The sequence below is a fragment of the Ochotona curzoniae genome, unplaced genomic scaffold (genome assembly GCF_017591425.1).
Source record: "Ochotona curzoniae isolate NIBS_2020 unplaced genomic scaffold, NIBS_Ocur_1.0 contig_3622, whole genome shotgun sequence".
NCBI lineage: Eukaryota > Metazoa > Chordata > Mammalia > Lagomorpha > Ochotonidae > Ochotona > Ochotona curzoniae.
Window position 1 is genome coordinate 13,908,528 of NW_024465926.1, and position 20,288 is coordinate 13,928,815.

The following is a 20,288-nucleotide window of genomic DNA, read 5'->3' on the forward strand; positions in this document are numbered from 1 at the left end:
AGAGGAGAAAAAAGGGAAGGGGGAGAGATCTTTCATCTGTTGGTTCACTCCTCAAATTACTGCAATTGTCAGGGCTGGACCAGGCCAGAGCCAAGAACCTAGAACTCCATTTGAGTCTCTCTTGCAGATGGCAGGGGCCCAAGTATTTGGACCATCTCCACTGCTCTCTCAAATGCATTAGCAGAGAACTGGATCAGAAGAGGGCAGCTGGAACTCTCACTGATGCTCACATAGGATCCCAACATCACAGATGGTAGCTGCAGCACAATATCAGCTCTAAAAGGAGGTTTAAGAATCAATCAGGCGGGCCCGGCGCGGTGGCGCAGTGGTTAGAGGTCCTCACCTTGCACGCGCCAGGATCCCATGTGGGTGCCAGTTCTATCCCAGCGGCCCCGCTTCCCTTCCAGCTCCCTGCCTGTGGCCTGGGAAAGCAGTCGAGGACGGCCCGAGGCTTTGGGACCCTGCACCTGCATGGGAGACCCAGAAGAGGCTCCTGGCTTCGGATCGGCATAGCATCAGCCGTTGTGCTCACTTGGGGAGTGAATCATTGGACGGAAGATCTTCCTCCCTGTCTCTCCTCTCTGTATATCTGCCTTTCCAATAAAAAAATAATAATAAAAATAAATCTTTAAAAAAAAAAAAAGAATCAATCAGGGAGGTCCGGCACGCTGGCTTAGCAGCTAAAGACCTCGCCTTGAGCGCGCCGGGATCCCATATGAGCATTGGCTCTAATCCCAGCAGCTCCACTTCCCATCCAGCTCTCTGCTTGTGGCCTGGGAAGGCAGCCGAGGACGGGCCAAAGCCTTGGGACCCTGCACCCACATGGCAGACCCGGAGGAGGTTCCTGGCTCCCGGCTTCGGATTGGCGCAGCACCGGCCATTGCAGTCACTTGGGGAGTGAATCATCGGAAGCAAGATCTTCCTCTCCGTATATCTGACTTTGTAATAAAAATAAATAAATCTTAAAAAAAAAAAAAAAAAGAGCTGGGGGTCCAGAACTGTGGTACAGCATATTATACCATTGATATGGGTGGTACTTCTAGTCCTGGCTGTTCCACTTCCAATCCAGCTTTCTGGTAATCTGCCTGAGAAATAAATGCAGAATGGCCCAACTGCTTGGGCCTTTGCACACCCCTGAGACCCAGAAAAATTCCTGCCTCCTGGCTTCAGCCTGGCCCTGCCCTGGATATTACGGCTCTTTGGTGAGTGAACCTGTAGATAAAAGACCTCTCCCTAATTCCATATATTAGAAAAATCAAATAAATTAAAACATACACAAAAACAAAATAACCACATTTTTCTGCTCTTTCTAAAACCACACATATCACAGTACTGGACTAAGTAGAAAAATATCAGTGACTATCTTGGTTTTCAGGAACAAAAGGCGAATGCACCTAACGTGATACATTCTTAGTCACTGGTACAGCTCTAATTTTTCTCTTCTTTGATATTAACTTGAAAAAAATCAACCAGGACTTTTTTTTTTTTAAAAGCAAGTGGGATCAGGAGTTACAAAGGCAAATAGGATTACCTCTCTTAATGTAAAAAAGAAAAAAAAAAGAACATATAGTGCACAATATGAGTATACTATTGTCCATTTTCAAAATGGACAAGATGGGGGGGGTCACTGCCTGAGATGACTGTAACCCAACCCAACCCAACCCAACCCAATCCATATTGGAACATCAGGTTTCTAGCTCCAGATGCAACAAGTATTTTGTTAACAATTCCATTACCCATTCATTAACACTAAAGAGTCCAGGAAGCTATAGTTGTCTAATGACTACTTGAAACAAATACTGTTCAAGCAGCTTTGAAATTAGGAAATATATACTAATAAAATGCTGGTAATGGCAACAGCAAATCTACTACAAGTGTGTGAAATGCCCAATGATGTATAAGAGATCTCAGTGGGATGTGGGGCAGACATACTAGTGTACTGCACATGCCGGCAGGCACAGTAACCCGAGCTGGGTGGGGCGCTGGTCCAGTGGGGGTTACTGGGAGTTGATCTGACTGGGCTGTAGCTCCCACTGTGGTATGTGAGGTCTTAGTGTTTGTTGGGGAGGGCTGGGTTGGGCTGCAGCACCCATTCGTTTACTGAAGATAGAGGGCAGAACAAACTGATCAACTACCCCAATGAAGCTTGATTGCAAATTTCTGGACCAATGGAGACTCGGAGGTAGACTATAACAGCCAACTGACCTTGAAAGGATTTCCTCATCCTTGGAGCAGCAACATCATTAGCATCTCTGAACTAGGGAAACCACATAAGTCAAACTCTCAGAAAATGCTCTACAATGGGGACCCTGGGATGAAATCGGGTGGCAGCTCCCCATCCCCCAGGTAATGCAGCGGTTGGCAGGCTGGACGTGGTTTCTCCTCTTGCATACCCCCTCCCCCATACACAAGAAGAAAAAGAAAATATGTAACCAATGTTTCACTCACTATCTTCTGATCCTCAACCTTTTCCACCTTGATCAACTATGTAAACGTCATCGAAAACAAAATTTAAAAAAAAGAGTAGGTGAAAGAATTCCATTTGTTACAATGTAAGTGCAAAGCTAGTAATTCTTTCATTAAAAGGTGTCTCATGCTGGCCATAGAAATAATTTACTTCCCTAAAAAAAAAGTTCTAACTGCTTTCTTTCAAGTTAATGGGTGTAATAGGATATTAGGTTGCTGTACACGAATGAGCACAGCGGACTGTGAGAGAACAAAAAAGCATGAATATACAAGAGGCATTTTCCTGTCGACAGTGGCAGAGCACCCGCTCTCAGGGAAGCTTTATTTCCTGCCCAAGGCTCAGATCTGAGAGCAAAGATGGACAGAACAGCAAACAGTAGCTAGGAAAGTGTGATGTGCTGTAACGGGGTCACCAGACATGAGTGAAGAAGGGTTTCAAGGAAAGAAACTATGTTGGATCTTAAAAGATGAGATGGACACTGGCAGGCAAATTATGAGAGAATAATACATGAAGAAAACTTAAGACACCGGTAAAATTAAAGACAAATTGTGTACAGAAGAGAATCAATGTAAAGCAGAATGGCTGTGTTCTAGCCCTTCCTTACAGGTAGCCTGTTTATTTCACTTATCAAACATTCAAAATGGAAAATAAAACAAGAGAAATGCATTTCAACGAGAAACAAAAGCAATGCTTATCTGGGAGTCAACGCTGATGTCACAGAATCAACCAGACAGGCTCACAGCCCATGTCTTCTCTCCACTCTCCCAAGCCTGAAGGGCACACATCCTAGCAGGGCACTCATTGCCTCACTGCACCCTGCTCTCCCACAGGTAGCTACTACAGGGACCCCAAGACATCTCCTTGCCCCAATCCTGGAAGCAGTTCAGACCCACCTTGCACTTAGAGCAGTCCTAGTCTTCAATACTTAGAATTTCTGAGAAAGACTGAGGAATGAATAGGTAGGAGGAAGAAACCATCTCAACACTTGACACTCAAGATTCTCCCCCAGGCTTGTAGCAGCCACCACCTTACTGGTGTTTCCCAAATCTAGTTTTGTATCAGAATCACCTGGTGAGCTCTACAAAGAGTAGGCTCCACAGATTCTGATTCAGCAGACTTGGAGTGCTGGACCCTGTACTTTAAAAGGCCTCCAGGAGGGCAGGGAATCTAGCAGTGCCCGGGTCGGTCTCCTGGCCTAGGTTCTTGGCCCTTACTTGTCCAGCCCTGAATGTTGAATCCACTTGGGGAATAAACCAATGGATGGAAAATCTCTTTCAGTCTCTCCTTATCTGTAACTTTCAAATAAGTAAGTCTTTATACAAAAGCCACTCAGTAGAACCAAGACCACTTTTATATGGTAAAGAGAACATCCTATACAATTAACACTAAATCAGAAGCTAACAAAGGCTGAAGCAATGCATATCTGTACCAAACAGGGTAATGGTAACAATAAACAGTATCTTTGACAAAACGAAAAGTTACCAAAAACAGCGGGGGGGGGGGGGGGGGGGACGGAAGGGACAAATAAGTTACCTTGAGTGAGTAAATAGAATAGTGGAGTACAGATGACAGCTAAAGCATTATTCAACAGAACAAATAGTTAAAAAACAGCAAAAAAGATAGACATGTAGAGTACACAGTAAATGTGGAAGTTTAAACGAAAGAAACAAAATGCTACTTTGGACTAAGATTGTTTTTACAAATAGTCTGTCAAATTGGTTACTTCATAATCAAATGGATACAAATACTGAAAGGCAGACAGTGGAAAAAAATTAACCAAGATACTGGAGGAGGGCAGAACACATTTACAAACCCCAAAAGCACAAGAACAAAAGGGAAGGAGCAAAAATCTTGTCTGCAAGGAAAAAAAAAATTAAAATGTTTTTGAAAAGGAAACAAAGAATCACTACTCTTTTATAGTCAACCTACATTTGCAAAATTCCAACTGGGAATAGAAAATTTACAAGATACAAATCAAGGCATCAACATGGTGGCCCAGAAGGTTAAGCTGCCACCTATGACACTAGCTAGCATCCCCTAAAATTGCCAGCTGCACCCATAAGTCCCTGCTGTTCGGCTACTGATCCAGTTCTAGGCTAACGTGCCTGGGAAAGCAGCAGCAGATGGTACTAAAAGAGACCTACCTGTACAGAGGACTAGGCTCCCAGCTTTGGCTTCAGCCCAGACCTGACCATTACGGTCACATGGGGAGTGAGCCAGAAGATACAACATGGAGCTTTTTCTAACTTGCCTTTCTAATAAGCTTTTTCTTTTTTTCCCCAAAATGGATACAAGTAAAACAGAAACCCAAGAATACCAAAAATAATTGTGCTATCCATTGTCCATACTTGCAATGTCAGGATACACTAAGCAGCAGAATTATGGACTTATGAATGTTTCTGAAGGATTATACAACTGTAATGATATAGTGGAAACCAGTCGAGGGGAGGAGACTTAACAGAAGGGGAGGGGAAATCCGAGAGGCTATGGAACTGTAATATTAATAAGAGAAAAGAGAAGAAAAGAAAAAAGAGAGAATTAGGGTATCCTCTATTATAGTCCTATAGGGGCTAGTACTGTGGCACAGCAAGTTAAGTGGCCACCTGCAGTGCCAACAATCCCATATGGGCACCAGTTTGAGTCCCAGCTGCTCCAATTCCAATCCAGTTCCCTACCTATGGCCTGGGAAAGCCACAGAGGTACGCCCTAGTCCTTGTGCCTCTGCATCCACAAGGTACACCAGAATGCAGTTCCAGATTCCTGGCTTTGGTCTGGCCCAGCCTTGGCCATTGTGACCAATCAGGGAACACACCAATGGATAAGCATCTTTTTCTCCACTGCTCCCTCTCTGTAACTCTGCTTTTCAAATAAATAAAGATAAGGTTTTAAAAATAGAGTTGGGGCTGGCAGAGTGGCTCAACAGGCTAATTCTCCATCTGCAAATGTCAGCATCCCATGCGGTGCCAGTTTTAGCCCCAGCTGTTCCACTTCCAATCTGACTCCCTGCTTATGCCCTGGGGAAGTAGCAGAGGACAGCTCAAATCCTTGGGTCTCTGTATCCACGTAGAAGACGTGGAAGAAGCTCCAGGATCCTGGCTTTGGATCAGCTCAGCTATGGCTGTTGCAGCCATCTGGGAAGTGAGCCAGTGGATAGTAATGTGTCTGTGTGCAATTTTACCTTTCCAAATAAAAAAAATTATCCATAAATCTCAAGAATTTTTACGCCAAAATAAATATTCTTGAGACACAAAGAGATCTACTTTGCTGGCTTACTCCCCAGATATGTGTGTGTGTCTGTGCGTGTGTGTTTGAGAGAGAGAACATGCCCATTCACTAATTCACTTCCCAAATGAAAGTAGTGGGAAGGAGACTGAGATAGAGACATGTGGCACCCATTCTGGGAACAGGTTAGAGTCCTGGCTGCTTCACTGCCAACTCATGATGGTCCAAATGCATGGGTTCCTGCTATCTATGTGCAAAATGTGCGTGCATCTCCTGACTCCTGATTCAACCTAATCCAGCTCTTGCTAGTGTGGCCATTTGGGAAGTGAAGCAAAATACAGAGAATCTCTCTTCTCTGTAGCTCTGCTTTTCAGACAATCATTTAAAAAACAAAGACAAATAATGCTCCCATCCACTGGTTCCCTCCACAAATATCCACAAATAGGCCACAGACTTAAGCGCTGAGGCCTCATCTTGCACACTTTCGGATCTATAAAATGCTGGCTTTAATCCCGGCGGCCCCACTTCCCATCCAGCTCCCTGCTTCTTGCCTGTGGCCTGGGAAAGCAGTTGAGAACAGCCCAAAAGCTTGGGACCCTGCACCCATGTGGGAAACACAGAAGAGGCTCCTGGCTTCAGATCAGCACAACTCCGGCTGTTGCAGCTGTTTGGGGAGTGAATCATCGGACGGAAAATCTTCCTCTATGTCTCTCCTCTCTGTATATCTGATTTCCCAATAAAAATAAAATAAAATCTTAAAAAAACTAGTTGAGGGCCTGGAGGCATGGCCTAGTGGCTAAAGACCTTGCCTTGAACGTGCCAGGATCCCATATGGGCGCCGGTTCTAATCCCAGCAGCTCCACTTTCCATCCAGCTTCCTGCCTGTGGCCTGGGAAAGCAGTCGAGGATGGCCCAGTGCTTTGGGACCCTGCACCCGCATGGGAAACCCAGAAGTTCCTGGTTCCCAGCTTCGGATTGGCGCAGTACCAGCCATTGAGGTCACTTGGGGAGTGAATCATCGGAAGTAAGATCTTCGTCTCTATCTCTCCTCCTCTCTGTATATCTGACTTTGTAATAAAAATAAATAAGTCTTAAAAAAAAAAGTCCCAACCAGAAATGTGGAAACCCTGAGTTTCCTGCTCCTGGATTCAGGCTGGCCCAGCCAAACCTGTTACATTTGAGGAGCAAACCAATGCTCTTTCTCCCTCTTCTCTTTCAAATAATAAATAAAACAAATACCCTTTTAAAGGGGGATATTTAAAAAAATAATAAATAAGTAAAATAAAAAAACAAGTTGAGGCCTCAACCCAGGTCTCACATGTGGGTGCAGGGACTTACATGTTTGAGCCATCACCTATTGCTTCACAGAATCCACATTAACATGAAGCTAGAATCAGAAATGGAGCCAGAATTATGAATCAAGAGCCTCCAACATATGCTATCCCAACCAGCATTGTAAACAAGGGTCCAATCACCTACCCCCATTTTCCACAAACTTTCTGTTTGAAGTATCCTTATATTGCAGATACAGCACAGGCACAACTGGGTTGATCCAGCTCAGATCATTTCAGAGAAAGTCACACTTCAGTGTATTTAGAACCAATTAGATTGAAGTATAAAACCTGCATTCAAAGAACAGGTACTATCAATACAGAAAATGTTCCACCTACATTAACAGTTACTTATTAGTAATAACATTTGGTACTCATACTTCTAAAAAACACAAAAAATTGTTGTATACATAGCTACCTTTAAAGAATTATCTTTAGAGTCACAAGCCCTAGCTTAGAATTCAGCAATTACAAGAATTTTTAAAGGATTTGTTTCCATTTATTTGGAAGGCAGATAGTGAAATTTTCCACCAGCTGGTTCTCTCCCCAAATGCCCACAACAGCTAAGACTGGGGTCAGGCCAAGGCCACAGCCCAGAACTTGAAATCCAGGTTTCCCAAATGTTTGGCAGGGAGTCTCCCACTGTGCACATTACCAGGAAGCTAGAATTAGAGCTAGGACTCAAACGCTAGCACTCTGATCTGGAACACGAGGATCCTAAGCAGGGTTTTAACCCAAGCCCTGTATGTTTAACACCAACTCCAGAATTCAGCTCTTTTAAGACATTGACTACTTAACTTCAATTGGTGGCTCATTCCTTCCTCTTTTCTTTTAAATCACAGTCCTTTTTTCAGTGAAATGATCTCGACAATACTCCAGTCATTAAAGCTCCCTACCAATCTGTCCTGTACACACCAGGGGCAGAGCAATTATGTATACAAGTAGACCTTATAACATAATTTGTGTGTTTCACACAGTACTACTGGGACAAAGTAACAAGTTGTTCTATAGCTCATTCTGCTTCTCAGTGTTTCCACTGCGGCTCTCATTCAAAGAGCAGGGCCTTCCTCAGGGTACTCAGACTTCATTCTACTCAAGATCAGTGTTACCTTCTCATGTACTTTACATTCTGTCCCCCAAAAAAGTTTATTTGTTTAAATCAAAGACATTTAAAATTACCTCACGGTAAAATTACTTAACCCACTGCCCTCTGAATTGGCATAACTGAGACTCCAAGATGGGTTATGCTTATCTTCTGGCTTCAAATGCCCTGGAAAGAGGATGACCATTTAGCTTAGTGGTTAAGATGCCTGCTTGGCAGAGCAGAGTACCTGGGTTTGATAACTGGCTGCATCTCCTGACCCCAGCATTCCTGGGAGGCAGTGGCGGTAGCTTAGAGTAGCAGAGTTCCTGCCACCTGCATGGAAGACTTGTAGTAGCTCGAAGCTTCTGGCCTCAGTCTTGAGCTACAATCTGTTGTAGGCATTTGGAGAAGTGCACCAGCAGACCAAGGTTCTCATTATCTGTCCCTCTGCCTCATGCACACAATAATCCTATCATTTTTGTGCCCTGACAGCACAGAGTGACAAATAGAAATCTAAATAACGAATACTTTTAAGTACTAGCATCACAGTCTCCTTCCAGCAGTCTCCTTCCAGCAGCTTTCTATTAAGAAATGTGTTAACATTTCTCAAAGGACTTGCAGGGCACAAGTTATTTCTGGTAGAACACAACCATACAGACCTTGTTCTTTCCATTAAGAAAGAGACCGAGCTACCTGTTTGGAAAATAGAGATCTGAAGAAAGGTAGATTTTTCCTATTCTCTTCCTCTTTTCTATCTGCAGCAGGCGTAACTTAGTCACTTAACGATTCATTCCAATAACATTATCTAATTTTAGCATTTGTAATTTCCACCTCTATTCCTTTTTGCTGCTACACAAATGCAATTAAATCATTTTCATTTGGGGGGGGGGATAACAGATGTGTTTTTTGATAGCCTGAGATTATTTTTACACCCAGATTTCTATTTATGTATGAAAGCCCGAGTAGACCCCAACATGTGTGAGGAACTTATTCCATATTCCCTATGATGACCATTATATTTTATAGCAAAAATTGCAGGCAAAAGTAAATTGGTAACAACTGTTATGCACACATGGGCCATCAACTAGGCTATCTCAAATTAATAAAACACAACTTTCATTCAGGATACCAGCTTCCTCAAGAAAAGGATTCCATCTGTTCATCAAAATCAGTTTATCACAGGCCACAGACTTCTCAGGCCATTTGCGAACAGTCAAAATATACAGTTGAAGGGTTCCTATAAAAAAGCAGCCCCAATTCCCTAGGGTCTTTTCTATGTGCATGTTCAGAATCTTGCTTCCTACTTCACACACCTGCTCAACAACAGTCTTTATTGATATCATCATCATCACCCAAAGGAGGACTGTGGGAATAGATAGGTTAACTCATCCAGTATCACCCAGCTAGGATGCAGCAATGCAAAGATTCAAACACAGAACTCTGACTAGATGGGTAAAACCTGTAGGTCCTCAATCACCTGACAGCCTGCAGCCCTTACACTGAGGAACAGGAAGCCAAATCCTCACTGCCAGAGCTCTGCTACTCAGTTTTTAAGAGAAAGAAATGGAAACAGTAGTTACCTCTCCGTGGTTGCAAAGTTACTTTGAGGAGGGAAAACAGAAACCAGCTCTCCAGCTCCAGGTCAGCAATCTGTTCACTGCATCTTGCTCTTCGGTTCCTGGTCTATGATCATTCTAAAAAAGAAGCACCATTTCATAAAACACTAAATTCACACAAATACACAAATAGTACAAAAAAACGAAACCAGGGGCCAGGTGTGATGGCTCAATCAGCTATTCCTCCACCTCCAAGTGCCAGGATCCAGTATGGGCTCCTGTTTGCATCCTGGCTGCTCAACTTCTCATCCAGATCCCTGTCTGTGGCTTCAAAATACAATGGAGGATGGCCCAAAAACCTAGGGTCTCTATCTGTGTAGGAGAACCAGAAGTTCCTGGTGCCTAGCTTCAGACAGGCTCAGCTTCAGCCACTGTGGCCATTTGGGAAGTGAATCAGCAGAAAATCTTTCTCTCTCTAAATCTGCCTTTTCAAATAAGTAAATAAATAACCCTTAAAACAAACAAACAATAACAACAACAACAAAAACCAGAAGCGGACATTGTAGTGTAGCAAATTAAGCCACTGATTGAGATGCCAGCAGTCCATTATTGGTGGACAAAGTTTGAGACCCAGATATTCCACTTCCTATCCAGATCCCTGATACTGTGCCTAGAAAAACAGCAGAAAATGGCTCAGGTGCTTGAGTTCCTACCACCCACGTTGGAAGATCCAGCTGGAGTTCATGGCTCCTGGTCCTAAGCTGGCCCAGCCCTGGCTGCTAACGTTATTGGAGCAGTGAACCAGTGAATAGAAGATTTCTCCACACATAGTATGGAGCATGCAAGCGTGTGTGTTAAGGATTATCTTATGGGGCCAGCTCAGAGGCATTGCAGGCTAATCCACACGTCCCATATGGGTGGAAGTTCAAGCCCTAGTTGCTCCAGTTCTGATCCAGCTTCCTGCTAACAGCCTGGGAAAACAGCTGAGAATGGCCCAAGGCCCTAGGCTCCTGCACCTACGTAGGAGACCTACAGAAGTTCTTGGCTCCCAGCTTGAGACTAGGCTATTTCTACCTACTAGAGTTTCTGGGGAGTGAACCAGCAGCCGCAAGGTATCTCTACCTCAGACTTCCAATTAAAATGAACGTTTTTTTAAAAAGTGGGTCTTTTTTTTTTTTAAGCTGGATAGGGAGTAGACAGAAGAACAGGCAACCACTTGGAATATCAACACCACAGGTGGCCACTTTACCCATTCTGCTACAGCAATGGACTTTTAAATAAACAAACAAATCTTTTAAAACAGCAATAATGGTTCAACTAGCTAATCCTCTGCTGCCACAGTGGCCACCCCGTATGGGGGCTGATTCCTACCCAGCTTTCTTTTTTTTTTTAAAAAGATTTATTTTTATTATTTTTTATAATATACAGAGAGAAGAGACAGAGAGGAAGATCTTCCGTCCGATGATTCACTCCCCAAGTGAGCGCAACGGCCAACGCTATGCCAGTCCGAAGCCAGGAGCCTCTTCCGGGTCTCCCACGCGGGTGCAGGGTCCCAAAGCTTTGGGCCGTCCTCGGCTGCTTTCCCGGGCCACAAGCAGGGAGCTGGAAGGGAAGCGGGGCTGCCGGGATAGAACCGGCGCCCATATGGGATCCCGGGCGTGCAAGGCGAGGACCTCTAACCATTGCGCCACCGTGCCGGGCCCGTACCCAGCTTTCTTATGGCCTAGGAAAGCACTGAAGGATGGCCCAAAGCCTTGGCAACCTGTACCCATGTGGGAGACCTGAAAGAGGCTCCTGGCTCCTGCTCAGCTCAGCTCAGCTCCAGCCATTGTGGCCATTTAGGGAATGAACCACAGGAAGGAGGACCTTTCTCTATCTTTCCTTTTTAGTCATGTTTATTTAACAGGTGAAGAAATCACCGAATACATTTAGAGATAGAGTGGGCAGAGAAGGGGAACCGGGGAGACAGTTCTACATCTTGTGTCAACAAGGAGAGTGCCCCTCCCTGCAGCCTGGCTTCCCAGGAGCCTGGGAAGGGGCGGGGCTACCTGATTCACCCTCCAGCCCCTGGTGAGGGGGACTATAACCTAAAAAGGGGTCACACTGACAGGAACTTTCCTTTCCTTTTCCTTTTAATACCATCACCACAGGGGGCAGCTTCCACTGATCTGTGAAAATCCCAGAAGCACAGCAATAAAATAGTTTTAAGTCAAATAACAGAATACTGTGTTTAGATGACATTTTTTGTTCCCTAAATGACAAAATGAACCGTCAAGTTTCAAGCAACAGTCAAGTGGAATTTGCCTCTATTGAAAGAAAAATCAAATAAAATGAAAAAATCTTATGCCCTGAAAATTCTAAGGGTGACCTCAACTGAAAATTAAATGTGTAAAAACACACTGCTACTCAGGAATAGGCTGTATGTCAACAGTCTATATGTGTGTCATACATTTGCGCTCAAAAACTAGATCACTGAAAAAAACTGGCAAGGAAGACAAAAAGATATCAACTAGAGACAGTTTACAGATGTTGCTTTAAAAAATCTAACTTTTTGGAACCACAGCTTTCAAAATTCCACATTATTTGTCATTACTGTTTTATATGTGTTCTTTTTCGAAACCTTTAAAACATGGCAAATTTTAGTTGCTTGAAGGAGGATCTAAATTTTGGCAAAACAACCTGAAGTCATCTGGAGCAAGACAGGCAAAAAAAGGTGCACAGAGAGTCAAGGGGGTTCCTGCCTTAACCAAAAAAAAAAAAAAAAGGGGGGGAGGGGGCTGAGCCCATACAGCAGGTGCTGTGGGATGGGATGGGATGTGATGTTGGCAGCACCCCTCAAGCCAAGAACAGTCCCCAGAGGTAAAGTTCTGCTAGCAGGCACCACTGTGCCCTGGACTCCTCCCGGGGCCTTAGCCAGCCACAGGTGGCCTCTGCTCAGGAACTCCCAGGTGAGTGCCCTCACTTCTTAAAACCAAATCCCAAACTGTTTCGAACCTTAATGCATTCAAAGACAATGTTTACTTCTCTCAAATCTAATGTAGCAGGGTGAATGAACCTTTGAGGGGGTAGTTGCAACTAGCTGCTCTTAAGCAGTATTTTCTTAGTGACAAAGCATCTTGTAATCTACACACAGCTGCTATCAAGTCATCCTCAATTTATTTTCTATGGATTTAGTTTGCTAATGCAAATGGTGTGATTCCAGACAAACAGAAATCTCCAAAGAAAGAGGTGGTGTGGAGAAGGTCTCACAGCACATGAGGTATAAAATCAGGAGGATGATGATCACATATAAAACAACCAAATTGAAGAAATAAATTTTCCTATGGAGCATAACACTAACCTGCAAAAGCAAGCTTTACATCTGGCTCAATTACAAACCTACTCTACTTTAATTTTTAATCTGTGTGAAGCACCCACATTTTTTTTATTTTTTTTTTTAAAGAGATTTATTTTTATTATTTTTTATTGGAAAGGCGGATATACAGAGAGGAGAGACAGAGAGGAAGATCTTCCGTCCGATGATTCACTCCCCAAGTGAGCGCAACGGGCCCATACTATGCCGATCCGAAGCCAGGAGCCTCTTCCGGGTCTCCCACGCGGGTGCAGGGTCCCAAAGCTTTGGGCCGTCCTCTACTGCTTTCCCAGGCCACAGGCAGGGAGCTGGAAGGGAAGCGGGGCTGCTGGGAATTAGAACCGGCGCCCATATGGGATTCCCTGCGTGCAAGGCGAGGACTTAACCACTTGCGCCACTGCGCCGGGCCCGAAGCACCCACATTTTAAAGGAAAACTAGGTAGCAAAAAAAACGAATTTGTCCATGGGGACAGACTACTGTGAAGACCTACAGATAGGACAGATAAGACAGGACAGCTCTATTTAGCACCAGGAGATTTTAATTTACTCATAAATTTAACATAGCTTTCCTTCTGTTAAAAAAAAAAAAAGTTAAGCCAGACTTTCTTCTCTCCAAAGCATCCGAGATGATTTACATTAAGTGATGCAAAGTTCTATATTAAGGCACTAGCACATTTAAGGGAAAAGCAAAAAGAAAATTCTAGCAACTCAATCAAGGAAGCTTTTTAATGATGTAAGATGATTTAAGCACAGTAAATAGATGCCAGGCTTAACTTCTTTCCCCGCCTGAGGGAGAAGGTGGAATTTTAACTTTCCTAGTCGACCTGAACTCAAAGAGAAGTGTGAAGGCTATGTATGCGAATGTTTACTTACTGCTGAACTCAGGGCTACAGGAAGTCCGCCACTGAAGAGCAGTTACATTAGGCATAGATATTTATAAACCTTCTGCAGCGAGTGACCCAGGATTCAATTACAACATCAGCCCTCATATTTCAGAGTATGGGTAAATTAACAGTCAAGAATAAATTCATTCTGACCTACTGGCGTTTTAGACCGGGTTGCACAATCCCGGGGCAGAAGTGCCTTCGCCTAGCCCAGAGCATCAGGTACTAGGCTGGCTTCAGGACGTTTTCAAGGCGGGAGACAAACTCAAGGGTCACCCGAACTAACTCAGTCTCGAAATCCACGAGTTTGTCACGTCACTTCAGAGTGAAACTACGTTTCGGTCCCTTTGAGATCTCTGAGCGCACAAAATCAGGCTGCTAGCCCAAACAGGGGCTGGGGGAGTCCAAGCCCGGCTGCAGGGGAAGAAAAAAAAAAAAAAAAAAAGACACGATGTCTAAACTCGCGTCTTCCCCGCCCCACCATAGTGGACTGCTCTGGTCTGGCTGGGCGAGAAGCCCCCGGTGCCGAGTTCGGGGGCGCAGCGGGGCCCGGCGGGGGCGGCGAGCGCGCGTCCCCCCGCCCGCTCAGGCGGCGGCGCCGAGGCGCCAGCAGCTCAGCCAGCCTTGCAGAGGGAGCTCTCGGCAGCTCTGGGGTCCCCCTCTGCTGGCAGCCGCAGCAGCGCCGCCTGCGCCACTCGGCGGAGACGGAGACCAGCGGCGGCCACGAGCGCATGGGGAGCCACTGCCAAGCAGCCGAGCGGCTGGGGACGCGCGCGGGGCGCCAGGGTAGGTTCCGGGGCTCGAGGAAACCTGCAGGACGGGCAGCCCGAGACGCCTCGGCGCGGCCTGACACCCGCATGGCTCCCGGGAAGCCGGCTGGGCGCAGCGACGGCTGCGGCCGGACGCCCGGAGCCAGGCGGGCGCCGAAACCCCGGCGAGGGAGATCGCCGGCTCGGGCTTGGGGCCACCCGCCGCGGGAGGGGAGGAGGGCAGAGGGCGGGCCGCGGCCGGGCGATCGCCCGGGCCAAGAACCGGCCTCGAGGGCAGAGACAAAGGAAGGAAAATGGAGTCGCCGGGGCGCGCGGGGCCTCTGTTGTCGCCGCCGCCCTGAGGCCTAGCGCGCCGCCCAGAGGGAAGCCTAGCGGACGGGTGGGGTAGGAGGGGAGCGGCCGCGCCGCGGCGTCGGCGGCGACGGGCAATGGCGGCGGCCGCGCCGCAGCAGGGACGGTAGAGGGAGACAAACACCCCCCGGCGGCGGCGCTGGCGCCGGGCTGCAGCCAGCGCCGACCGGAGCGGCCCCATCGTGACACCTAGAGGCGGCCCGCGAAACCTCCTCCACCCCGGGCCCCCTTACCTTCGCGCCACACCCCCCGCAGCGCCCGCTCCGCCGCCGCTCCACCGCTCCGGCCACCCGGCGTCCCCGGCCAGCTCCGCGCGCCCGCCCCGGCTCACCGCCGCCGCCGCTGCCGCCAAACAAGCAGCTCCGCGCACGGTTTAATCGCTCCACAGGCTCGGACACAAAATGGCGGCGGCGCGGTGCAGTGCGCCTGCGTCGGCGCTGCCGGGGCCGCGGGTGCTGATAAGGGAAGGGACGGGGAGGGAGGGGGGCCGGCCGGGCGGCGAGTGGAGGGCGGGGGGAGGAAAGGTGAGGGGAGGGGTTGGCGCGGGGCAGCATGGGAGGCGGCCCCGGGCGCCAACTTTCAAAAGCGGGCGCGATGGCGTCACGGGGCGCGCTGCGAGTCGCGTCGTCACGCCGCACGCGCCCTTCCGCGCCCTCGCCCGCTCGCGCGTGGGCTCTGCGAGCGCCCGGGCGCTGGCGGCGCGGCCTGGGTGGGGCTTCCTGGGCGGAGGCCGCCGCCGCTGGGCGGGCCCGGATCCTAGGCTGCTTGACCTGGTTTTTCTGGCCGCTGCCTCCGAGGTCCCTCGCTCTCGTAAAGGGTTGGGGAAGCCTTGCGGGGGGGTGGTGGCTGGAGGAAGCGCGCGCGCGCGGGAACCAAGCCGTGGGGGCCCCCGGCGGCCTCTGGGCCCGGCCCCGCCTAGTCTCCACCCTAGGCGGGCCCGATCCTCCTTCGGAGCTGAGCTCAGCCGCCCGCCAAGGGGGAAGGCCGGCTGAGGCCCGGCGCTCTCCTGAGCTCTCCGGACACACAGTCCAGCGCCCAGGAGCGGCGGCGAAAAGGCTGTCCTTGCCCAGCGGCGTGGGGTGATCTCTCTGCCCTACAGGGAGGGAGAAGGCCAGTTTCTTGGGCGGGGCGGGGGAAGGTGTTCCCCAAGCCGCTTCTGCCTGGAGAGACAGCCAAACACCAGACTCGATGCTTTTTGAACCAGCAGCAGTCTTCTTTTTGCCTTTAAGGACTGTACTTGACGCGATCTAAGTCTGTACTTTCGCGCGTTTCTCCTCTTGGCCGGAGAGCTGTGCTCTGTAGCTGCATTCCTTTCGGCCTCTCCCCGTCCCCAGGAGGCCAGCTGCGCACCCTTACACATCTCGCAGGAAAGTGGACAGGGTTGGCTGCAGAATGTTCCCGTGGCTTCAGGAGGATGCCGTTTGGTGCTACATGGAATATGACTCAAGACTGTATCCCCAACCCCCCTCAGGCAGCGCCTAGGGAGCAGCCCAGTGCTTTTTTTTTTTAATTGGAAAGTCAGAAATATACAGAGAGGAGGAGAGAGGAAGATCTTCCATCCGTTGATGCACTCCCCAAGTGGCCACAACAGCCAGGCCTGAGCTGATCTGAAGCCAGGAGCCCGGAGCTTCTTCCGTGTCTCCCACACGGGTGCAGGGTCCGAAGGCTTTGAACCGTCCTCGACTGCTTTCCCAGCCTACAAGCAGGGAGCTGGATGGAAAATGGGGCCGCTGGGATTAGAACTGGCGTCTGTATGGGATCCTGGTACATACAAGACAAGGACTTTAGCCACTAAGCTACCACACTGGGCCCATGCTGGCCCAGTTTTAACAGATACTTTGTTTCATTCCTGGAAATAATCAAATCTTTTTTTTTATGTAAATAATTAGATTTTTAGAGATTAATTTATTTGAAAGTTAAAGACAGTTTTTCACATGTCTCTGGCAACTTGGGCTGGGCCAGGCAGAAGCCAGGAGCTTCATCTGGGACTCCTACATGTGTGGCAAGGACACATTCACTTGGACCATCTGCTGCTTTTCTCAAGCCATTAACAGCTGATTCAGAAGCGCACCACTGGGCTTCTGATTATATGAATGCCAGCCTACGGCTTCAGCCACCACACCACAATGCTGGTCCCTAAAATCCAGATTTTTAGACATTGCAAATAAAGCAGATGTTTTTGTTTTTTAACTGCCTGAGACAATGAAACTACGCATGTAGCCTGTCAGTTCCTAACCTATGATGAGGAAAGAGTAAATAGGAATTCTAAGACGAAATCTTAACAATATCCCAACATTTAGAGATAGGATAATGGTCTGACTGCTGCCGAAAGATGATAAACTTGGACCACAGTTACGGCTACTGAATTGCCCAACGTGGAAAGCATTGGAGAATGTCTTCAAGTGACCTTGGCTTGATTGATGTGAGTCAGTCAGGGCTGCAGAGCTGTGGAGAAGGGGCTGAGATTGGATAAGAAAGGAAGGAAACAGAGACAACCCAGATGGGGCTCTGGAAAGCAGCCTGAGCGTGAAGCAGAGCAGTTCGGGAATAAGCATAGAAAGATGTGGGGTCAAGGCAGGAGAGATTTTAAAAGTGGGGAGGGGGGCTGAGAGGATGGATGTAAAGCCTTGTGTTTACAATTCCCACATCCCATATCAGGCCTGCATCTGCCTCCTACCACCAGCTTTCTGTGTACAAACCCTGGGAGGCAGTGGCGTGGCTCCCATGCTGGTGTTCCTGCTACTCACACTCAAGACAGGGACTGTTCTAACCTAATCCAGCCCCACCCACACAGGGCATCTGGGGAGTGAACCAGTGCATGTGAGTTCCTGTCAATCAAGTTTTTAAAAATTTTTAATTATACTAAAAGATGAATGGATTCAAGAGCATGTTTACAAACCACTGGGAGTACCTGAAAAAGAAAGCTGAGTGATTCGGGGGAAAGAGGACTTGCTTGACCCAGATCAGCGTGAGACCCATGAATATAAGAAAACAAGTATGATTAACTAGGAGTAAGAACAGGGGTGCCGGGTGTGACACCATTGCCTAATGGCTAAATCCTCGACTTGCACATGCCAGGATCCCGTTGTGGGATCCTGTTCATGTGGGCACTGGTTCATGTCCTGGCTGCTGCGCTTCCCATCCAGCTCCTTGTTTGTGGCCTATGAAAGCAGTCAAGGATGGCCAAAAGCCTTGGACACTTGGCACCCAACTGAGAGACTCTGATGAAGCTCCTGGCTCCTATCCATTGTGACCATCTGGGGAATGAACCAATGATTGAAAATCTTTCACTATAACTGTGACTTCCAAATAAATATATTTTTAAAAAGCCTTATTAAATTTTTTTAAAGATTTTTTTTTTATTGGAAAGGCAGATATACAAAGAGGAGGAAAGACAGAGAGGAAGATCTTCCTTCTGATGGTTCACTCCCCAGTCGGCTGCAACGACTGGAGCTAAACCAATCTGAAGCCAAGAGTTAGAAGCTTCTTCCGGGTCTCCCACATGGATGCAGGGTCCCAAAGCTTTGGGCCATCCTCGACTGCTTTTCTAGGCCACATGCAGGGAGCTAGATGGGAAGTTGGGCTACCGGGATTAAAACCGGCACTCATATGGGTTCCTGGTGCATTCAAAGAACTTTAGCTGCTGTGCTATCATGCTAGACCCTACAAGATCATTTTCAAGGGCCCAAACACTGCAGCCTCGTGGCTAAAGTCCTTGCCTTGCATGCAGCAGGATCTCATATGGCGCTGGTTTGTATCCCTGATGCTCCATTTCCCATCCTGCTCCCTGCTTGTGTGCTGGGAAGGCAGTCAAGGATGGTCCAAAGACTTGGGATCTTGCATCAACATGGGAGACCCAGAAGAAGCTGCAGACTCCTGGCTTCAGATTGGCTCAGCACCGGCCATTGCAGCAGCTTGGGCAGTGAACCAACAGATGGAAAATCTTTCTCTCTCTAAATCTGGCTTTCCAAGAAAAAAAATAAATCTTTAAAAAAAATTTTTTAAAGTCGTAGTGTATAGTGTGGGCAGATATGAGGGACTTAAAGTTAACAGAAAATGGTATTGAAAATGTGCATTTTTTGGGGGGAATACTAAAAAAAAAACTCTGTGGACCACAGTTTTTTTCATGATATGAATTGTGCATATATTTTGATAAGCTTTTACACCAAAATGAGTACATTTAAATTTATTTTTCTGTGAATTTTTGAGGTATCTCCATCTAAGTGGGTTTTTTTTTTTGTTTGATTGATTGATTTTTATTGGAAAGATAGATCAGATTTTTGGAGAGGAGCCAGAGGGAAAGGTCTCCATCCACTGGTTCACTCCCCAGTGGCCACAACGGCTGGACCTGACCTGATCCAAAGTCAGGAGCCAGGAACTTCCTCCAGGTTCCCGTGCGGGTTCTGAGTCCCAAGGGTTTGGGCCATCTTCAGCTGCTTTCCCAGACCACAAGCAGGAAGCTGGATGGGAAGTGGAGCAGCTGCGACATGAATCAATACCCATATAAGATCTCAGCTTGTGCAAAGCAAGGATTTAGCCACTGAGTCATTGCGCCAGGCCCCAAGGTAGTGTCTTTAGAAAGAAAACCTCAGCTATAGTCACAGCAGATGAACTCCAATACATCAGTTAGAAGCTAGGAATGGCATCCATATGACCCCCTTAGTCTGTTTTCTTAAGACAAGGACGGTGCCATGTGCCTCTCACACTAGACAGAGGAAAGCTGAGGATTTAAAGGAACAAAAGGAAGCATATTCTTCTCTTTATAGGAAATCATGATGTGTCCTACTTCATGGAATTCTCTCCGGGGGCCAAAGAATAGAAAGCCAAATGAAAAGGATGGAATGTTTCAGGCTGGAAAGAAACGAGCTGAGAGGGAAGTGTAACACCAGGAGAGTGTGTGTGTGACACTAGGCTGTTAAAAATGGCAGGTTTAGTAGGCCTGGCATGAATGTTCAGTGAGTGAATCTTTGCATGCTTTGGGATCCCATATGGCTGCCCAGCTCCCTGCTTGTGCCCTGGGAAAACAGTAGAGGACAGCCCAAAGTTTTAGACCCTGTATCCACATGGGAGACCCGGAAGAAGCTGCACTGTGGCCACTCTGTAAATTTAAGTTTCTAATAATATGTATTTATTTATTTATTTTAAAGAACAGCAAGTTTGCTTCCTGGAGTTGTAACACAGACAATCCCACCTATAACTGGGGACCAACTAGATGATAAATAAATGGTAGCTTTTTGATCATTATCCCAAGAGGTGGAACAAACTAAAAAT

General features: G+C 47.3%; 1 protein-coding gene across 5 annotated transcripts in view; it reads right to left on the bottom strand.

Moving 5' to 3' along the window:
• The window catches only part of LOC121157999 (transcriptional repressor CTCF), a 50,195-nt gene extending 34,909 nt beyond the window's left edge, over positions 1 to 15,286 (bottom strand). For 2 of the 5 annotated variants that reach the window (XM_040982533.1, XM_040982535.1), the window contains exon 1: positions 7,169 to 7,550. In XM_040982533.1, coding sequence (XP_040838467.1) covers positions 7,169 to 7,174 — 6 coding nt within the window. In that variant the 5' untranslated portion in view covers positions 7,175 to 7,550. Of the gene's footprint in view, positions 1 to 7,168; positions 7,551 to 9,684; positions 9,881 to 15,250 lie in introns of those variants that run through there. The other 3 variants (XM_040982532.1, XM_040982531.1, XM_040982534.1) reach the window with 3 other exon arrangements.
• Positions 15,287 to 20,288: the final 5,002 nt, after the last annotated feature.